We start from the raw sequence: 18,878 nt of genomic DNA on the forward strand, positions 1-18,878 counted from the left end.
TTCAATAGTGGGTCTGTGCCGCTGAGTGGTCACTTGTTGACGAGAACCGTTAACGGAATCGAAAGTCACAAATCATTCCAGTATCATCAACCAGTATTTATTATTATTATTATTATTATTATTATTATTTTTTTTTATGGTTTTTGGTTTCCAACCCTACTGGGTATAGAATGCAAAATTTCAGTAAGTACGTTTATTTATGTTTAAATTAATCAGCTGACCTACCACAAAGAAATCACACAAATGACTTGTTGCACATTTAAATCCCTATTGGATAATAAGATGATGTCATTGATTAAAATAATGTTTATAAATCTATATTATTTTGCCTCATATTCTTGTCTCATTTTTCTCTAGCCTGCGCTTGACTTTTTCTCCAATGAAGTGATGATTCACCCGGTCACTAACAGGCCTCAGGACAAACGAAGCTTTATTCCATCACTCATCGAGAAAGAAAAGGCAAGTTCCCGCTTTTATTCTCTCCTTCACACCTTGTGTTGCATTTAACATTTATGGCGAAAGCGTATATTTTCTGTGATTGAGGAAACTGCTTGAGAATAGTCATGTTTTGTCTCTTAACTGCTCCCAGCTGTGCTGCATTTCAAATAATGATTCCCACATAGATTTTAAAGTGGAAAGAGGTTTGAAACTTTGCCGTAATGGAGTTCTGAAATTGGAAGCTGCAAGAAATCACACCACAAACTTTTTAGTAAAAATGAGACTTGCTTCCCTGTTCCGTCCCTCAGAACATTTTCTTAGATATTCCGACTTTGATTCTGCTTACTATATGGATTCATGTTTCAAATTTGTACCTATACCATTTAAAAAATAATTTATGTAAATCAAAGTTAACATGAAATTGCCCAAATTTGAGGAAACACCTATAGATAAAATGCTAGCTATGAAATTTGCCTCAGCAAGACAAACAAGTCTATTATTTATTTATCCCAAAAATGGTTATGTAATTTCAATCACTATCATATTCACCACAGAATGCTTCCAAACACAATTCATTGTTTAATATGTGGTGGAAATGTTCATGGCATGCAAAAGAATTACAAAAATGACTTCTCGTTTGATGCATAGACTGGACATTCACTGCTATGAGAAATTGAGTTTTGAAAAGTGTTTGAAAGTGTCAGTCAATTAATACTGTCTCTCTATATTAGGTCGGGAAGTTAGTCCATGCCATTAAAATGGGTTGGATCAAACCACACAGGCCCAAGGAGACCACACCAATATATTACGATCTGTGGGCCAAGGAGGATCCAAACAGCATCCTGGGACGCCACAAAATGCACGTCCCTGCGCCCAAAATGAGACTTCCTGGACACGAAGAGTCGTACAACCCCCCTCCAGAGTACCTGCTGTCAGAGGAAGAGGTGCGTTGTAAAGAAAAATTTCACACAAAAAAATACAATTGTCATTGTGTACTTACCCTCATGTTGTTCCAAACCCATATGCTAAAAAGGATATATTTTTGGGGGCCTGGGTAGCTCAGTTGTAAAGACGCTGGCTACCACCCCTGGAGTTCGCTTGTTTGCTATCCCAGGGTGTGCTGAGTGACTCCAGCCAGGTCTCCTAAGCAACCAAATTGGCCCGGTTGCTAGGGAGGGTAGAGTCACATGGGGTAACCTCCTCGTGGTCGCAATAATGTGGTTCGTTCTCGGTGGGGTGTGTGGTGAGTTGAGCGTGGTTGCCGCGTTGGATGGCGTGAAGCCACCACATGCGCTATGTCCCCGTAGCAACGGGCTCAACAAGCCACGTGATAAGATGTGCGGGTTGACTGTCTCAGACACGGAGGCAACTGGGATTCATCCTCCGCCACCCGGACTGAGGCGAATCACTACGCCACTACGAGGACTTAAAAGCACATTGGGAACTGGGCTTTCCAAATTGGGAGAAAAAAAAAAAGGATATATTTTTATGCAGCTCTTTTCCATCAAATGAGAGTTCATGCTAATGACATATGTCAAGCTCCTTAAAGGACAAACATGTATCATAAAAGCACCATAAACTTGGTCTGTACGATTTATGTACTATATTCCAAGTCTTCTGAAGTCATACGATAACTTTGTGTGAGGAAAAGGCCGAAATTTATGTAGTCATTCACTGAAAATCTTCCTCTTTGAAACATCTCTCAAATGTCTTCGTTATGCATATTTAAACTAGTGCGACATGCAAGAAGCAATAGTGTTTGGTGTCAGTAACGTGTCTAAATGCGCCCTTTTTAAATTGAACACAAAGGCAATTATCAGTAGGAAAATTATCAGTGAAAATAGGGCTGGATATCGATACAGATTTCCTAAATTCATTCTGTTCTGATTCACAATATGTTGATTCCGATTATAATACGATACCGCTTCATTAGATTCTGATTTATTTGGGTATATTTAATTTATAGTGTCCATTTTGCTTGCATATAAAATAAATTCTCAGCTAATGCTGTAAATTATACAGGGAACCTTCTAACTTGGTACATTATGAAAATATTCATTAAAAAAATTAATAACAGGGCCCAAACTATGCAATTCATAAGTTCAATTGTTATTTAACAATTTAGAAATAATAATCAACAGAACCAAAATTAAAGTGAGCTTTAAATTAAAATCAAGGCTCCAGACTAACATACGTGAACAATTGACATCTAATGTGCCCAAGATTTTTTCACAGTACTGTGTATTCAAAATTTTTCATGTCTGGGTGAAATTTTCCTTTAAAATTTGCTGCGTCAAAACGTTGGCTGATTTCCCAGAACAGTCATTTCACACCTGTGCCCTTACCTCCAGCAACAGCTCCATTAGGCCTTTAAAATTTGCCTCAAAGTTATTTGCGTATGTTTTACATGCTATACTTAACTTTGTCGGAGCACGTGCATCCTCTGCAAGTTAATCTGGTTATATAACCAAATTTTGACCCCAATTTTGACTGCACCTGTTCTTTAGTTTGGCCTTTGTCAGAACTGACAACGTTTGCTTTTTTCTTAAATGTTTTTTTGTTGTGTGAATGTTTTGTTCAGAGGCTGGCATGGGAGCAACAGGATCCAGAGGACAGGAAGTTGAGTTTCCTGCCGCAGAAGTTCGCCTGCCTGAGAGCTGTTCCCGCGTACTCGCGCTTCATTCACGAACGGTTCGAGCGCTGTCTCGACCTGTACCTGTGTCCTCGCCAGCGGAAGATGAGAGTGAGATATTTACAAATAAGCTCTAAACTAAACTCCATGTTGGTGTGTGGTTCTACAGTGCGAGCATTTCCTTCAATTTGCAAGTTCAGTGTGCAACTGTAACAAATTATTTGTCTGCCCCAGTATAGTATAATCAGTCCACAAAACATTTTCCCAGTAGTGTTGTTAGTGTCAAGGTGGTCTTTGGCAAACTTCAGGTGCTCAGCAATGTTTTTGTAGGAAAGCAGCGGCTTCCTTTATGGTGTACTGCAATGGACAACAAGGCTGTTTAATGTTTTCCATAGAGTAGACTCATGAACAGAGATGTTAACCAGTTCCAATGATTCCTTCAAGTCTTCAGCTGTCACTCTAGGGCTCTTTGTTTACCTTATTGAGCATTCTGCAGTGTGCCCTTTGAGTCATCTTGGCTGGACGGCCACTTCTAGTGAGAGTACCTATAGTACTAAATCATCTCCATTTATAGACAGTTTGTCTAACTGTGGACAGATGAATATATAATTTTCTTGCCACTGTATATTTAGTATATACTGTGTGTGTGTGTGTGTATATATATATATATATATATAAGTGCTGTCAGAATTAACATGTTAATTGCATGCAATTAATTAAAAAAGTTTAACACGTTCATTTTTCTTAATCGCGATTTACGCATTTACCATTAATACAGCATAAACCAGCATAAACACTCGTTGGGAGGGTGAAACCATTTTAATGTGTCCGCCCAGAGTCATTACAGTGACTGACACATCACAACAGCACTTCTCTGTCAGTGATAAAATGATGAAGAAAGGACCTAAGCAAGTCCAGATGGGACTTGTGATAGAAATCACCACAGAAGTACGTCGAGTCTTAACTGTCACTCCGCTTTTCCCGTGAAGTTCAAAGCGACGCTTGACGTTGGCGTTGATGCTCTGACGTGAATCATAAGTGCAGCTTCACGATTGCTGTAACAAAGCTGATAGTCAGTCTACATGTAGATTATATTGTGGAGGATGAGAGTTTAAGAGATGCCCATTACAATGAATACTAAACCTATGGGGACTAAAGACATCTTTACACAGTAAAGGTGGCAGAGAAGTTGAATCTGAAGTGGCAATTAGAAGGAATAAGAGCAGGAATAAATGCTTTTACACAGCAGTTGCAAATGCATAAATAATGTTATGAGATGAATATTTTAAATTTAAAGTTATGAGATATATAGAGAATATAGAAATATGAAATGAATGAAAACATGAATGAATACTCAACCTATGAGGACTAATTCCTTCAATGAGTCAAACTTCCAATTAATCTTTGGAAAGGTTTTGATGAATTGGTGATATTTTAGTGCATTTCTGTCTTTATAATTTGGATAATAATGCTTTATATTGTTACATATGTTTTGTTTTCTTTCCTTAGATGGAAATAAATGCATTTTGACAAGAAAATAAGGATATATAGAGTCAGATTTCAGCATTTTCAAAATCTGCGATTAATTGATATATATATTACACCAATTAAGTGTCATTTGCGTTACTTGCATTTATATATAAATATATATTTTATATATGTGTATGTATGTGTGTGTGTATATATATATATATATATATATATATATATATATATATATATATAAACGTAAGTAAGTTTGTACGCAAATTACATTTATTTTTGTTGCTCAATAAAGTAAATAAAGTATTTAAAAGGCTGCAACTGTGAAGGGGTGTTCACACAGCATGCATTCTTAAATGCCATATGCACTTTTTTTTTTTAATTGTTGGTCTGTGTATACGTACACTGACATTTTTTACCATTCCTTCATGTCCTTGTTGTTTGGTAACCTTCCAGGAACATCCAGTAAACAAACTTCAAGGAATCTTCGTGAGCCATAGTAGGATTTGTTAAATCAACAGCTGATTTGCACAAACTTTACAACTTTAGCCTTTCATGCAAGTCATGTAATTAATATTCATGAGCAAATCTGTAGTAGGACTTGTAAATTACAGCATACAGGCTCATGTGTATGTGCATGCATTAATGTTAACTAATACAACGTTTCATTTTAAAAATGTATTAGTATATATTACATTTTGTATGACAAATATTCATCATAATTGTGAAAGCCCTGTTTGCAGTGCTTCATGGGATTATAGTTTATTCTCTCATTGTAGACAATAAGTACCCAGTTTTGCACCTTTATCTTTTTCTCCATTTTTTTTAAAAATACTTCTTTGTATCAAATCAAATTTTATTATGTTTTGATTCTCCTCGTAGCTGGTTGGTTTGGTTTATGGCTTTTCCCTGTGGAAAAATGAAAGGGAAAAATACTTCTGGAACCAAGACGGCTGAAAAAATGGACGGGCACTTTTGCGCTCTGTATTTAGTGTCATATTTAAGTTTGTTTCATTGTCTTATCTTTCCTGTCTTTGTCCATCTCTTAGGTGAATGTGAATCCCGAAGACCTGATTCCCAAACTGCCCAAACCAAAAGACTTGCAGCCATTCCCAACCACACAGGCTCTGGTATGCAGCTTTGTGCAAAGGAACTGGTCTAGGATCAGTTTTATAGCCTTTCTTATGTTGATAATTATGATCATTACAGCTAGAGGAGCTGATTGAAGATCAGAGACTCTGATAGTTCTAGAATAGTCTTTATAATGGCAGTGAGTGTAGCGAGCTCTGATTTTATTGAGACAGGAAACTGTATTACTTACTGTACCGCGTGGGTGACAAAGATCAGAAGAGTGAAATTATTGTTTTTGAAACTAACGTTTGGAGACAGCCGTGGCTGTAAAACTACAGTCTTGAAACTGAAATTGTTGTGAAGTCTTTTAAAATGGAAAAGGGAAGGACAGAAAAAGAAAAGAATAGAGCTGTTTAGTGGTAACAGATTAATATGAAATGGCCTTAAATGATCTCTTGTGGTTGATCTGTTGTTCAGATTTCTTCTCTGAGATGTCGAGATGGTTTCTGTATCTGTTGTGTTGACTTTGGTTATGTTTATTCTGTCCTGACAGGTATATCGTGGACACTCCAGTTTGGTTCGAAGCATCAGTGTTTCTCCGGGTGGACAGTGGCTCGTATCCGGTCAGTTCCATGTTTGCCCTTTTTGTTTTAAAATTGGATCCTTTGTTAAAAATGACCATCAAATAGGGACATATAAGGGTAGAAACTGACTTGAATGGCAAGTGAAGCATTTGTACGAACTTTTTCGGTGTGGCAGTGCACGACCCAACAAGTGCATGATTTTAAATTCTGAACGCAATGCCTCAACGAACACAGTTTTCTTTACTGTGTCGACGGATTTCCTATTGAAACAGAAAGTTAGGGCGGGACATATCTAAATGCTTGTCTTGTTTTAGTGTGCATCAAAGCCATGAACCATGATTTGCTATTTGATATTGTAAGTCATTGGCTGGTGGTATTAGGGGGAGGGACATTCTCACTAGAGAGCAGCTGACTGGACAAAAATGTGTGTACAGGTCATTGACAAATGAAGTTGTCTGAGGTGATAAAAAATTAGAAATCTTTTAATAATCTAGTTTAAAACATGCATCAAGTTTGTAAAAATGCAGTCTTTGTGTCTGTTGATTTCATACGTTTTTGAAAAACATTTATAGCATTTTCTACACATTTTTTAATTAATGACTTAAATATCAAGTGGTGTAACCATCAAGTAAAAGGTATTAAAATACTAAGGTTACACAACAAAATAAATCATTACAGAAAAACATTTATGGCATTCTCTACAAAAAAAATGTAATGAATTAACGACTTAAAAAATGTCAAGTGGTGTAACCAAGTAATACATTTCCTCAAACGAGAAAAACTCTTTTTTTTTAAATTATTTATTCAGCTTTTATGATTGAGAGCCCTGGTCTTTATCTGAGCTGATGTTGGACAGTTTGAGGTAAAGTCTGTCTGAGCTCTCGCCATGATGTCATAGCTGTTGCTGGAGGGCGGGGGGGTGGGGGTGCTCTGCGACCCTTCTGGAGATGAGAGAGAGGAGGCCTGCGGGTTTGGACGAGCCAGGATGAGCACATGTCATATTCACTGGCACCCACCAATGCGGATAAATCTATCATGAGTTGGCCAAGATGCATCTCTTTCTTCCTTTCTAGACGGACTCCATTCTTTAGTTTTTATGGGTTTTGGCAGCGCTCATTTATTGTTAGTCATTCTGCGAAATGACTTCATTTGTTGTTGTTTTCATTTGGAATATTATTTATTTTGAAACCTGGACCCATACAGCAAAAAAATAAATGTATATCATTTTTTTTTTTTTTTTTTAAATCTAGAAGAAAATGGCTGAAAAATATACTTTGGAATGAGATATTTGTTATTTTGTAGTCTTGGCCCATACAGCGAATATTATTTGTGTAATTTATACATAAAATACATTTGTATAAATGTCTATTTATTGGCCATTTTTGTATAATTTAAAATATATGTAAATATTGTCCAAATATATATACATATATATATATTATTTTTTTTTTATTATTTTTTTTTTTATTTATTTTATTTTTTTTATTTTTTTTTTGTTTATAGCAACAGTTAAGTTGATTTTCCCCACTGATGTTACTCTATTTAATCATTACATTTATTTATTTGGGATTAGAAATTTATTTTGAAGTCTGGGCCCATACAGTGAAAAAATAAATAAATAATAATAATAAATAAAAAAATAAAATATATATGTATATATATATATCTATGTGTATGTATGTGTATATATATATATATATATATATATATATATATATATATATATATATATATATGTATATATGTATGTATCTATGTATAAATGTATTTATTTTGTAGCCATTTTTTGTATTTTTCTTTTTTTTTTTTTTGTATACTGTTTAGTTTTACCTGTTCTTGATGGTATACTGCATTTAACAATTGAATTAATTAATTTGACAGATGCTAAAATGACTTGCAGTGCATTAAAGTTGTTTTATCATGTATATTCCCTGGGAATTGAACCCATGACCCCAATGTTGCTAATTTTCTTGCCCCTAAATACTTTTGTAATATAGCCTATTTTGAAACTTAAGGTTAAAAACATATTTTCAATAATATGGAAAGATAGATTTAATTCATGCTGTTTACAAAGCGTTTCAAATATATTTTTGCAAGAAAAAAAAATTGCCATATGGGACAAACATTGTAATTTTCTAAATCTTGTTTTTCACCGGTATGGAAGAAAATGTGAATATGATTCCAGTTCAAGTTGCAAGACTGCTTTTTAAAACACGTTACTAGAAGTACAGTATGTGTAGGTATAAAAAGATTTCATTCGTAATGGACAAAAAAACCCTCTCCTGAGTATAAATCTGGGTCTGTTCATCATTATCCGTATTTTAGGATTGGAGTTCCTTTAGAAACATAAATGCATGCTATTACACTGTTGCGTATTCCCTCAGTAGGGCCTGGACATCTGATTGATATTAACTTAAGGGGATATAAATTACTAGAACGAAAAGAGTAGGAAGAATCGTTTTAAAAACACACAGTCAATTTCACTCAATGTTACCGATGGGAGTGGTGCTGCCAAATCCACAGAAACCAAATGATATTCGGACAGTATGAAAATGCGGTTGCATTTGTTAGTCTAATTTGAATGAGGTGATTCAGGTAACAAAACCACTCTGGTACTGGTAGAGTTTGACCCTAGAGACGCCAAGGTTATGGGTTAGATTCCCAGGGAACACAAAGTCAGATAAATGTATAGCTTGAATGTGCTTTTGAAGTCAGTTTGGATTAAAGTGTCTGCCAAATGAATAAATGTAAAATGGCCTTCAGAAACGGGATGGTGGTGGTTTCCCCATAATGCTTTGCTCTTGGCAGGGGTTCCCATGGTCATGTTATTATTTACTCACCCTCATGTCATTCCAAACCCATATGAAACACAAAATGAGACGTTAAACAGAATGATAGGCTTTGTCATCGTGCACTTTTATTGCATTTGTTTTCCATGCAGTGAAAGTGAATGGTGACTGAGGGTTTGGGAGTTTTTCCGAAACCTGTCAAGAAAATGTCCTGGTCCTATTTTGTTCCAAAATCAAAAGAAACAATTAAGAAATGATATTTTGCATGTAGAAAATGAAGCCTATTTTTAGGACCATTTTACATTGTGACTATTTTCATGACAGTTTCCTAAAATATTTGCACAGCATAATCGTACTTCATTGATGGTTCTGCCTTTTAATTTTGTTCATTTTTATTTTTAAAAAAGTACAACAGCATTGTCACATTACGGTAATAAGAATAGGGGAAGAACGTGCTTAAGTGTTGTGAAAATAATGTCACAATGCAAAAACGTAATGGCTCTAAATGTACGCTGCTTTTCATTGTGCAGAGGATAATTTTATATTTTTTGTATTGATTTGGGGCTAAAAATGACCTGGGCTGCGTTTCCCAATAATGATCGATCTTGGCGTTTAAGAGCGTTTTTCTACGAATAATTTTGCGAACTTTCATAAATTTTTTTACGTGCGTTTTTCAAGACTGCACTTAAAGCGCGTCATCGCACATTCATGTTAAGTGCTTCTTAAGAGTGTCGCTGTCCATGTGATAGTGCTGAAATGTGACCGTATAGTGCTGCTTGTCATTGTAACTTCATTATATTTGTGCAATAACTTTACAATTTGTAAATTACCTCGCTAAAAATTTTTTATTTTATTTTCTTAAATATTGTTTTTACAATAATTTTTTGCAGAAAGATTTTTACACAATCTGCTTCCATAATCAGGTGTGCATTTATAATATTTCGTTTTCACAAATTCCTCTCGATATAAAAGCTTCCTGGATTAGTTAAGATAGTGAAGGCCCTGTGTGTTGATCCTGCTAATTAAAAGCATTCATTGAATGTGCAAAATAAGGAGACGTTTAGAAGATGCGCTTTATGTACATTCACCAACAAAGCGGAGGTCTGCTCTTTACTCCCAAAAATGATAACGGTGACAGCAATGCTGCATGTGCTGTGCTACACAACTTGTAGTGCTGGCGAGAGAGCCTTTGGATGTCAGAGAGAAATAGGAGACGAGGATAAAAGCATCTGCCAAATAAATGTAGGATGATGAGCAAATATATTCGGATGATTTTCATGCACGGCAGCAAGTTAATTACTTTTTCTTCTCTTTCTAATATTAATTTATACAGTTGTCTGCATCAGTCCATTGTCCAACTAGTCCACACAAATAACTTTATTTGCTTACTAATTAATCTATTTTATGTATTTCATTATAATAATTATAATAATAATTATTATTATTATTATTAGACTTGTCTGTTAAAATTTTATTTATTTTAACTCATATATCCTGATATTAAAGTCTCAGCATAAAGTGTAGCTATTGGTATTTAAATTGTATAAAGTGTAATTTCGAGATTGTCCTGCAGGTGTCTGCACGATGCTCTTAGCGGTGCATGATTACTCCAGAGCCCTTGTTAATCTACGAGTATTTTCAAGTACTAAAGTTACGATGCTTTTGAGAAACGGGCCGCAAAACTAAAATGAATCGTAAGTTGGATTCTACGATCTACTTAGGCTTACGATACTTTTGGGAAACGAGGCCCTGGACGTTTTCTAAACTGGTTTCGTGAGAAATCATTCTTGTAAATCGGTTCATTTCAATGAATTGGTCAAACTGGTTCACTCATCGGTCTAAATTATTCATTAACGAATCTGAACCAAAATTATTTCTAAAAGTCTGTATGGGGTTATCATAAATGACTGGAAAGGTCATCTGTATGGGGTTATCATAAATGACTGGAAAGGTCATGGAAATTCAGAAAGTGTGGGAACCCTGTCGTGGTTTTCAAAAAAGGCAACGGGGCAGAAAATCAGTAGTGCTTGAGAGAAAAGAGCAAATCAGGGCAAAATACATGGGGGAATGGGGAAAAAATATGGATAGAATGATTAAAAAAAACTGGGTCGGTTGCACTTTAGTGGCAGTATCTGTTAAGTCGAACATAAAGAACTCCATAAAGCCCATATGCAAAACCACTACAGTCGGGGGTTGCTCTTTTGTCTAGCTATAAAATATATTAAACTAGTAATAAAGTGGCCTTTCCCACAGTTAAAAAAACAGTTGACAAACCTTCCAGTCATTGCACTGCTTCTCATCCAGAGCTCGGGCTGCTGCACCCTTCTTTCCTTCACTTTGTTTGGCTGGTGTGTGTTTAATAGAGATAATTCCTTCCATATCAGTGGGTTTAGGCTTCGGTGTGACTCTTTTGTCCCAGGGCTTTGTTGCCTATTTTGTGTTGCTGGTTTTGGAATTGTAGATGCAAGCAAATTGGAAAATTTTATTGAAAATATTGAAGTAAAAAAAAGTGGAATAAGTTGTTATAAAAGAAGCAATTTTCTGGCCAGTTTTATTTTATTTTTATTTATAGTGGTGTTTGCTTGGCAAGCATCACTGTTAATATTGTTCATGGTGTGCTGTTACTTATATAAGTGAAAAGACTTGTGATTTAAGCCTGGTGAACAGCTAAACAGACAATTGACAATTTGATTTATACATTTATATTTACACATTATATTGGATGAGTCCTGAAGAGCACGCGAGTCGACGCGTGAACTGAAAATGTCATAGAAGCAGCACAAAATGACGAGGTTTGCTCCAGCAATTGCATTTTTCATCTCACATTTGCTTTTTCTGACACTATTGGTTATGTTTAGGTTGAAGGTTTAGGGTAGGGAGGTTGGTTTTGTTGATTTGAAACTCGATTAACCTTCAAAATTCAACTCTCTTTGAGCGCCACTCAGTGGACAGTTCACAAGCGGAACTGCCACAATGCTTAATATAATGTTGCAAACATGTTTCCAAAGTTGCATTATTTTCATTAGATCAGGCTATTTTTATGTGCAATATACAAAATTTAGCAATTTAAGCGAAAGTTTTGCTTTGCGTACTGGAATGGATTGAGGAAAGTTTAAGAGTAAGAAGAATTTGGCGAAAAGGAAAGATGTTTCAGAGCAAGATATTACAATTTAATAAAGGATTACAAAGATACTTTTTTTAAATGGTGTGCACGATAAGGCCAGGAATGTGCATTATGTAAGGTGAATTTTGGTTTCATTTAAAAGTACGAATATACCATGTAGTGTCTAAATTAATGAGGTCTCGAAAGCTGCATATATTGTACAAAAAGTAAACAAAAAAATTGGTAACACTTTATTAAGCCCATATTTATAATGCATTGCAAAGGCATTATAATGCATTAGTAATGTTTCATAATACACCTTATAGTAATGTTATAGCTTCTCATAAATAATTGTAACCACAATTATAATATTGTAATACTTACCTATTCAGAGTTATACCTTAGAGAGTATAATGAATTATAACACAAACAACATCCAATTTTATCTGCAGAAGATATAATGTATTATTTATATTTGATATATATATATGTATGTATTAGGTATGTTTTTAGTGAAGTGACAAAAGCAATGTCTTATAAACATCCATAAGATATTTTTAAGTGGTTATAAGACATTACAAGTCATGTAATATACAGTTTTGCTCAAAAGTTTGCATACCCTGGCAGAAATTGTGAAATTTTGGCATTGATTTTGAAAATATGACTGATCATGCAAAAAAAACTGTCTTTTAAGGATAGTGATCATATGAAGCCATTTATTATCACGTAGTTGTTTGGCTCCTTTTTAAATCATAATGATAACAGAAATCACCCAAATTTCCCTGATCAAAAGTTTACATACCCTTGACTGTTTGGCCTTGTTACAGACACACAAGGTGACACACACAGGTTTAAATGGCAATTAAAGGTTAATTTCCCACATCTGTGGCTTTTTAAATTGCAATTAGTGTTTGTGTATAAATAGTCAATGAGTTTGTCAGCTCTCACATGGATGCACTGAGCAGGCTAGATACTGAGTCATGGGGAGCAGAAAAGAAACATCAAAAGACCTGCGTAACAAGGTAATGGAACTTTATAAAGATGGAAAAGGATATAAAAAGATATCCAAAGCCTTGAAAATGCCAGTCAGTACTGTTCAATCACTTATTAAGAAGTGGAAAATTCGGGGATCTCTTGATACCAAGCCAAGGTCAGGTAGACCAAGAAAGATTTCAGCCACAACTGCCAGAAGAATTGTTCAGGATACAAAGAAAAACCCACAGGTAACCTCAGGAGAAATACAGGCTGCTCTGGAAAAAGATGGTGTGGTTGTTTCAAGGAGCACAATACGACGATACTTGAACAAAAATGAGCTGCATGGTCAAGTTGTTAGAAAGAAGCCTTTACTGCGCCAATGCCACAAAAAAGCCCGGTTACAATATGCCCGACAACACCTTGACACGCCTCACAGCTTCTGGCACACTGTAATTTGGAGTGACGAGACCAAAATAGAGCTTTATGTTCACAACCATAAGCGCTATGTTTGGAGAGGGGTCAACAAGTATTGTGCTCCTTGAAACAACCACACTGTCTTTTTCCAGAGCAGCCTGTATTTCTCCTGAGGTTACCTGTGGGTTTTTCTTTGTATCCCGAACAATTCTTCTGGCAGTTGTGGCTGAAATCTTTCTTGGTCTGCCTGACCTTGTGTTGGTATCAAGAGATCCCCGAATTTTCCACTTCTTAATAAGTGATTGAACAGTACTGATTGGCATTTTCAAGGCTTTGGATATCTTTTTATATCCTTTTCCATCTTTATAAAGTCCCATTACCTTGTTACGCAGGTCTTTTGACAGTTCTTTTCTGCTCCCCATGGCTCAGTATCTATCCTGCTCAGTGCATCCACGTGAGAGCTAACAAACTCATTGACTATTTATACACAGACAATAATTGCAATTTAAAAAGCCACAGGTGTGGGAAATTAGCCTTTAATTGCCATTTAAACCTGTGTGTGTCACCTTATGTGTCTGTAACAAGGCCAAACAGTCAAGGGTATGTAAACTTTTGATCAGGGCCATTTGGGTGATTTCTGTTACCATTATGATTTAAAAAGGAGCCAAACAATTATGTGATAATAAATGGCTTCATATGATCACTATCCTTAAATGAGACTTTTTTTGCATGATCAATCATATTTTCAAAATCAGTGCAAAAATTTCACAATTTCTGCCAGGGTATGCAAATTGAGCACAACTGTACATTAAACATGCACAAAATACATTCGATATAAATTGAGATTACGAAAAACACTTGTAAAGTTCAAATATATCAGAAACTCTCTCGAACAAAAAATATTTATGTTGATCACACATGTAGCCAGTCTTCTTTGGTGTAAACAAATCAAACTGATTTTATACTGGGTTGGGGTTAGTGTACTCTATTCAATAAACTATAATGTTTGTGCATCTTATTTGGAGACTTATTTTATAAATAACTTCCATTATATAAGTTTGACTTGTGATGTATGTTGCAAGTTTATGTTATGGCTCTTTATAAGAAGATATTGCTTTTGTAACTTTAAAGCAGGCAAAGACCACTCATAATATGATCGTCATAAAGCCTTTTGACTGTTTACATTATACCGCACTTATACCATTAACTTTACTAGCTCCTGCAACATCCAATTTTAATGCTGCAGGCAATATAACTGTAGTTATATTGATGAGAAGTTATAACTATGAATGCAGTATAATGCCTTTACAATGCATTCAAAATATGGGCTTCAAAGAAAGTGTTACCAAACTTTTAAAATAATTTTCGATTAGTATAACCCTAGGGCGTAGATTTGGCTTTAACATTGGGGGGGGGGGTTGCAGTGTGAAGAATTTGCATGTTTCCATTGATCATGGTATAAATACTGCAGGTTGTACTTGCTTGTTTTTATTTTTGGGGGGGGGGGAAGTTACCTCCCCCCATCCCCCCCTGGAATCTACGCCCCTGGTATAACGGCAGGCTGTCAGACATGCACTACTAGATGCATTCGGTGTGAAAACCGCCTCCTGATATCACGCGGTGAACAGTTACCATCTGAGGATGCCGTAAAATCTCTGTTTAACTTTTATACCTGCATGCTTCATAAACGCGGGGAAAACAGCGAGGGGAAACGGGCTGGGCACGGAGGGTGGAGTGTAATAACTCCAAAACCCATAATCACTTTTTAAGTATTGAGCGCCCGTGCAGACTGATATTGCTGGGAGGGACGGACTCTGTGGTGGTCAGAGGCCCGTCTGCTGCGCACAGCTCTGGTGTCTTGCACAAACCCGCTGGGATTGGCCAGCATGACTCACAATGCGGACGCGTGTGTTTGTGTATTTTGTGCAGGGGACACCAACACTTTCCTGTAGCCACTTTGGACAGTGACCATAAATAATACGGAGCTGACAGTAATATTTGCCATCATGGAGGAAGCAATCATGCTAAAATCTTATTTTATAGGACAGTAGTGCCACGTTGAGACCGAGAATAAACAAAATAAATTCAAAACTCAAACCCCATGCTTCCATAATGTGACGTATTTATAAAGAAAATGTAGAGCAGGATTTGATCTTATCCATTGGGATTTGATTGGATTGTTAAAAGTGAAACTGACAAGTATTAATTTTGACTCGTCCCTCCTTTAAAAACAAAATGCAAAAATGGAGGTTTGCAGTGAGGCACTTACAATGGAAGTCAATGGGGCTAATATTTGGTGGGTTTAAAGGCAGAAATGTGAAGCTTATAATTTAATAAAAGCACTTACATGAATGTATTATTTGAGCTGTAATTTGTTTAAATCATCGTTTCAGACCTTAAAAAGCATCTCTGGCTCGGTTTTCCATAGCATGTACTCTGAAACGCCCCGGCTGACCAGAGTGTCACAAATGGGGTCATACTGTACAGTATGTTGTGTAGCATGTGCTACTACTGCCTTGTTTTTTTTAAAGGGGAAAAGCACTTCCTGTTTGTGGCCTCATAGGGCTCGCTGCTGACATATCTGATCTCTTTTAGCCACTGGTTAATTTGCAGTTGTGTTTTTGGACAAAACCCAAGACTTTCTGTTTTTATTTTAAACTCCAGATACAAATGTGAAGCTTATAATTTTATAAAATCAGTTACATTAATTCTTCAGTTAAAACTCATGGATTATTTGAGCTGTAATGTTAAATCATCATTTTTACATCTATTTTACGGTTTACGGTGTTGCAACATAATGGAAGCGAAGTTGTAAAATTGGCTATAACTTAACACGGAAATGGTTAGTAAGTGAGTGTGACGAGGAGGAGGGAGTGGCCGGGCCGTGATTGTGCAGCGGGAGAGTGAGATGAAGGGGAGCCAGAGGTGCCAGTTTGAGAGAGAGAGAGACGCACGCAGCCGTGTTGCATGTGTGTCCTTATGTTTATGTTTGTTTTATGTTGAGTTTCTGATTAAACTTTACGTTGACTGTTCAGCCGGTTCCTGCCTCCTCCTTCCCCGTCCTTATACTGTTATGGTGATTTTATCACAGAAATATCATGTTAACACACGGTTATATCTTGTGGCTATACTTTTAAAACAGTGAGTATTTTAACGTTTACGGATTGGCCTCATTCACTTCCATTGTAGCCACAATTTTTGCTTTTTTTTAAAGAAAAGTATTTTTTTGTGATAATCAACATTTTGCAACAAATGCTGTTGATTGAGCTTAACTTGTATTGAACCCAGAATATTCCCTTAATGTAAAAACAATTACAGTATAGTATATGTAAAAATGGACTTATCAAGTTTAAAAATACTGTAAAAGTATTGTTCATTGCTAATTCAGGTTATCCCTTTAAGCTCGAATGGTCCGGGCATGTTAGAAGAAAAAAAAAAGCATCAATATATTAATAACTACAGTCTTGACCAACACAAAACAGTTATCGTTTGAAAGCTTAAAGTTCTATTTTCCAATACAGGCATTATGACCAAACAAGTGCTTTGAAATTTAAAGACAAATTAGAAGTGCTCCGTTTTGACAATTTATTAAAAAATTTGCACTGTACATGTTATTGCAGTCTGTAAAAACATCAAACTGATCAAACAGCCATGTGTCATATGTTGTTGGAAAGCTCTCAAAGAGTAGAATACAACCAGCTTATTGTTTTACTCGCAGACAAAAATATAGCGAGAAATAGCTCAGTGTATGTCTTTTACAATTATGTTGGTGTTGCTTATATGCCGTGTTTTCGCTTATAACTTCACATAAAATAAACAGAACATAAAATATCACATACCATTACTTAGAGGAGTTGATTATCTTTCAAATGAGCCCACACACAATCTGATGCAATCTGATAATCATTAGATAATCCAAATGAAGCACAGTGTTACATATGACCACCAGGAGATGGCGCCAAATACATAATACAGACTCAATGATGACTCAGATGACACAGAATGAAACTCATTCTGTGAAACATCATTACAAAAATCATGTCTGCATGCTATGCAAACCTTGAGTTATTGTTGTGTTTGCATGTGTAATTAGTTTCTTATGTACAATTATTATGTTTTATTTGTTTGGAGATGTTTTTGGACACTATCATAAATTATTTTTGTAATTCTATAACTTTTGATTGCTTTGTCGTATAAACAATAATTTTCTCAGATACAGTTGACATGATTGGGAACAAAACAAAAGCAGTTTTTCAGAGCCACCTTATTTACACACAGAGCAATATAATGTTAAATAAGAAAAAAAGTTAAAAAAATTTCAATGAACAATGTTACTTCATGGAAGAACTGTTTGTTGTTATAATTAGTGGTATTTGCAAAGGCGATCCCTATTTCTATTGCTCATATTGGGGTAACAAACCACTAACCATAAGTAATAAATTTTGGCATTTAAACATTTTGGTGACGGGCATGAACAGAAGCTCAAAGTGTGTGGAGTGTAAAGGATAGGTGTGCTAATACTATTCTAATCAGTCAGACTTATGATACTCACCTGTCAAATTAAAAATCCCAAAGACGTACACTTGAAGGAGGGTCTCACGCCATATCTAGAGAATATCATGGAGACTTGGGCATGGGCTCTTTTGACTTGGGACAGTCAGGAACCACCTAGCAACCAACCAGAACACCATAGTAATGCACTAAAAATTACTCCGAACACATTGGCAACCACGTAGTGGTGATGAGTTTTGCACAAACACTAAAATCTAGTTTATTATAGAAAATCTTATTATAGAAATCGGTTCAGGATTTTCAAATATATGTCCCAAATCAAATAAATCTTTTGAAATGGAAAGTTCCACTGAGTAAAACAGATGGTGTGGACTGCCACTTCATCGGCACTGAGTTTATAGTATCCTGAGTGACAGTGTTACGTGCGTTTTTATAACTCAGCTGCCGCCGCTCTCCTTCGTTAAGCCACATTGTTAGTGAGGAATGCCCGTTTGAGGTACGAGGCTCTTTTAGGCCATCATCTCAGCATCATAAACGTGAATATATACACTGCCGTTTAACCTCGGCACTTCTAGACCACATTTTCTCTTGCCATAGATTGGAATCTGACTACAGTGCAAAAACTGTAACTGTAGGTTTTACGTATTGTAATTACAGTGTTTTCTAAAACGTACATTTTGCAAGTGTCTCATCATTGCCGCATTTTTTAGAAAACAGTGTTAAGAAAAACAACAACGAAATTTTTTTTTGCATTTCCTGAAGAAAAGTAGTGCTTGTCTATTCACCACATTGCTAGGGTGTAATGGGTGGTTGCCAGATAATTGCTATGTGCTTGTTAATTATGTGCTTGTTATTACACACTAATTTTCGCTGTCTGT

At 35.8% G+C, this 18,878-nt stretch overlaps 1 protein-coding gene across 1 annotated transcript in view; it reads left to right on the top strand.

Moving 5' to 3' along the window:
* LOC127425541 (ribosome biogenesis protein bop1) overlaps nucleotides 1-18,878 on the top strand; it is a 118,967-nt gene that overhangs the window by 85,871 nt on the left and 14,218 nt on the right. The window contains exons 6-10 of the mRNA XM_051671649.1: nucleotides 358-459; nucleotides 1,170-1,382; nucleotides 3,020-3,181; nucleotides 5,602-5,682; nucleotides 6,177-6,246. Of these exons, the coding sequence (XP_051527609.1) occupies nucleotides 358-459; nucleotides 1,170-1,382; nucleotides 3,020-3,181; nucleotides 5,602-5,682; nucleotides 6,177-6,246 (628 nt within the window). The remainder of the gene's footprint in view (nucleotides 1-357; nucleotides 460-1,169; nucleotides 1,383-3,019; nucleotides 3,182-5,601; nucleotides 5,683-6,176; nucleotides 6,247-18,878) is intronic.

This window comes from Myxocyprinus asiaticus, chromosome 34, assembly GCF_019703515.2.
Source record: "Myxocyprinus asiaticus isolate MX2 ecotype Aquarium Trade chromosome 34, UBuf_Myxa_2, whole genome shotgun sequence".
NCBI classification, from domain to species: Eukaryota; Metazoa; Chordata; class Actinopteri; order Cypriniformes; family Catostomidae; genus Myxocyprinus; species Myxocyprinus asiaticus.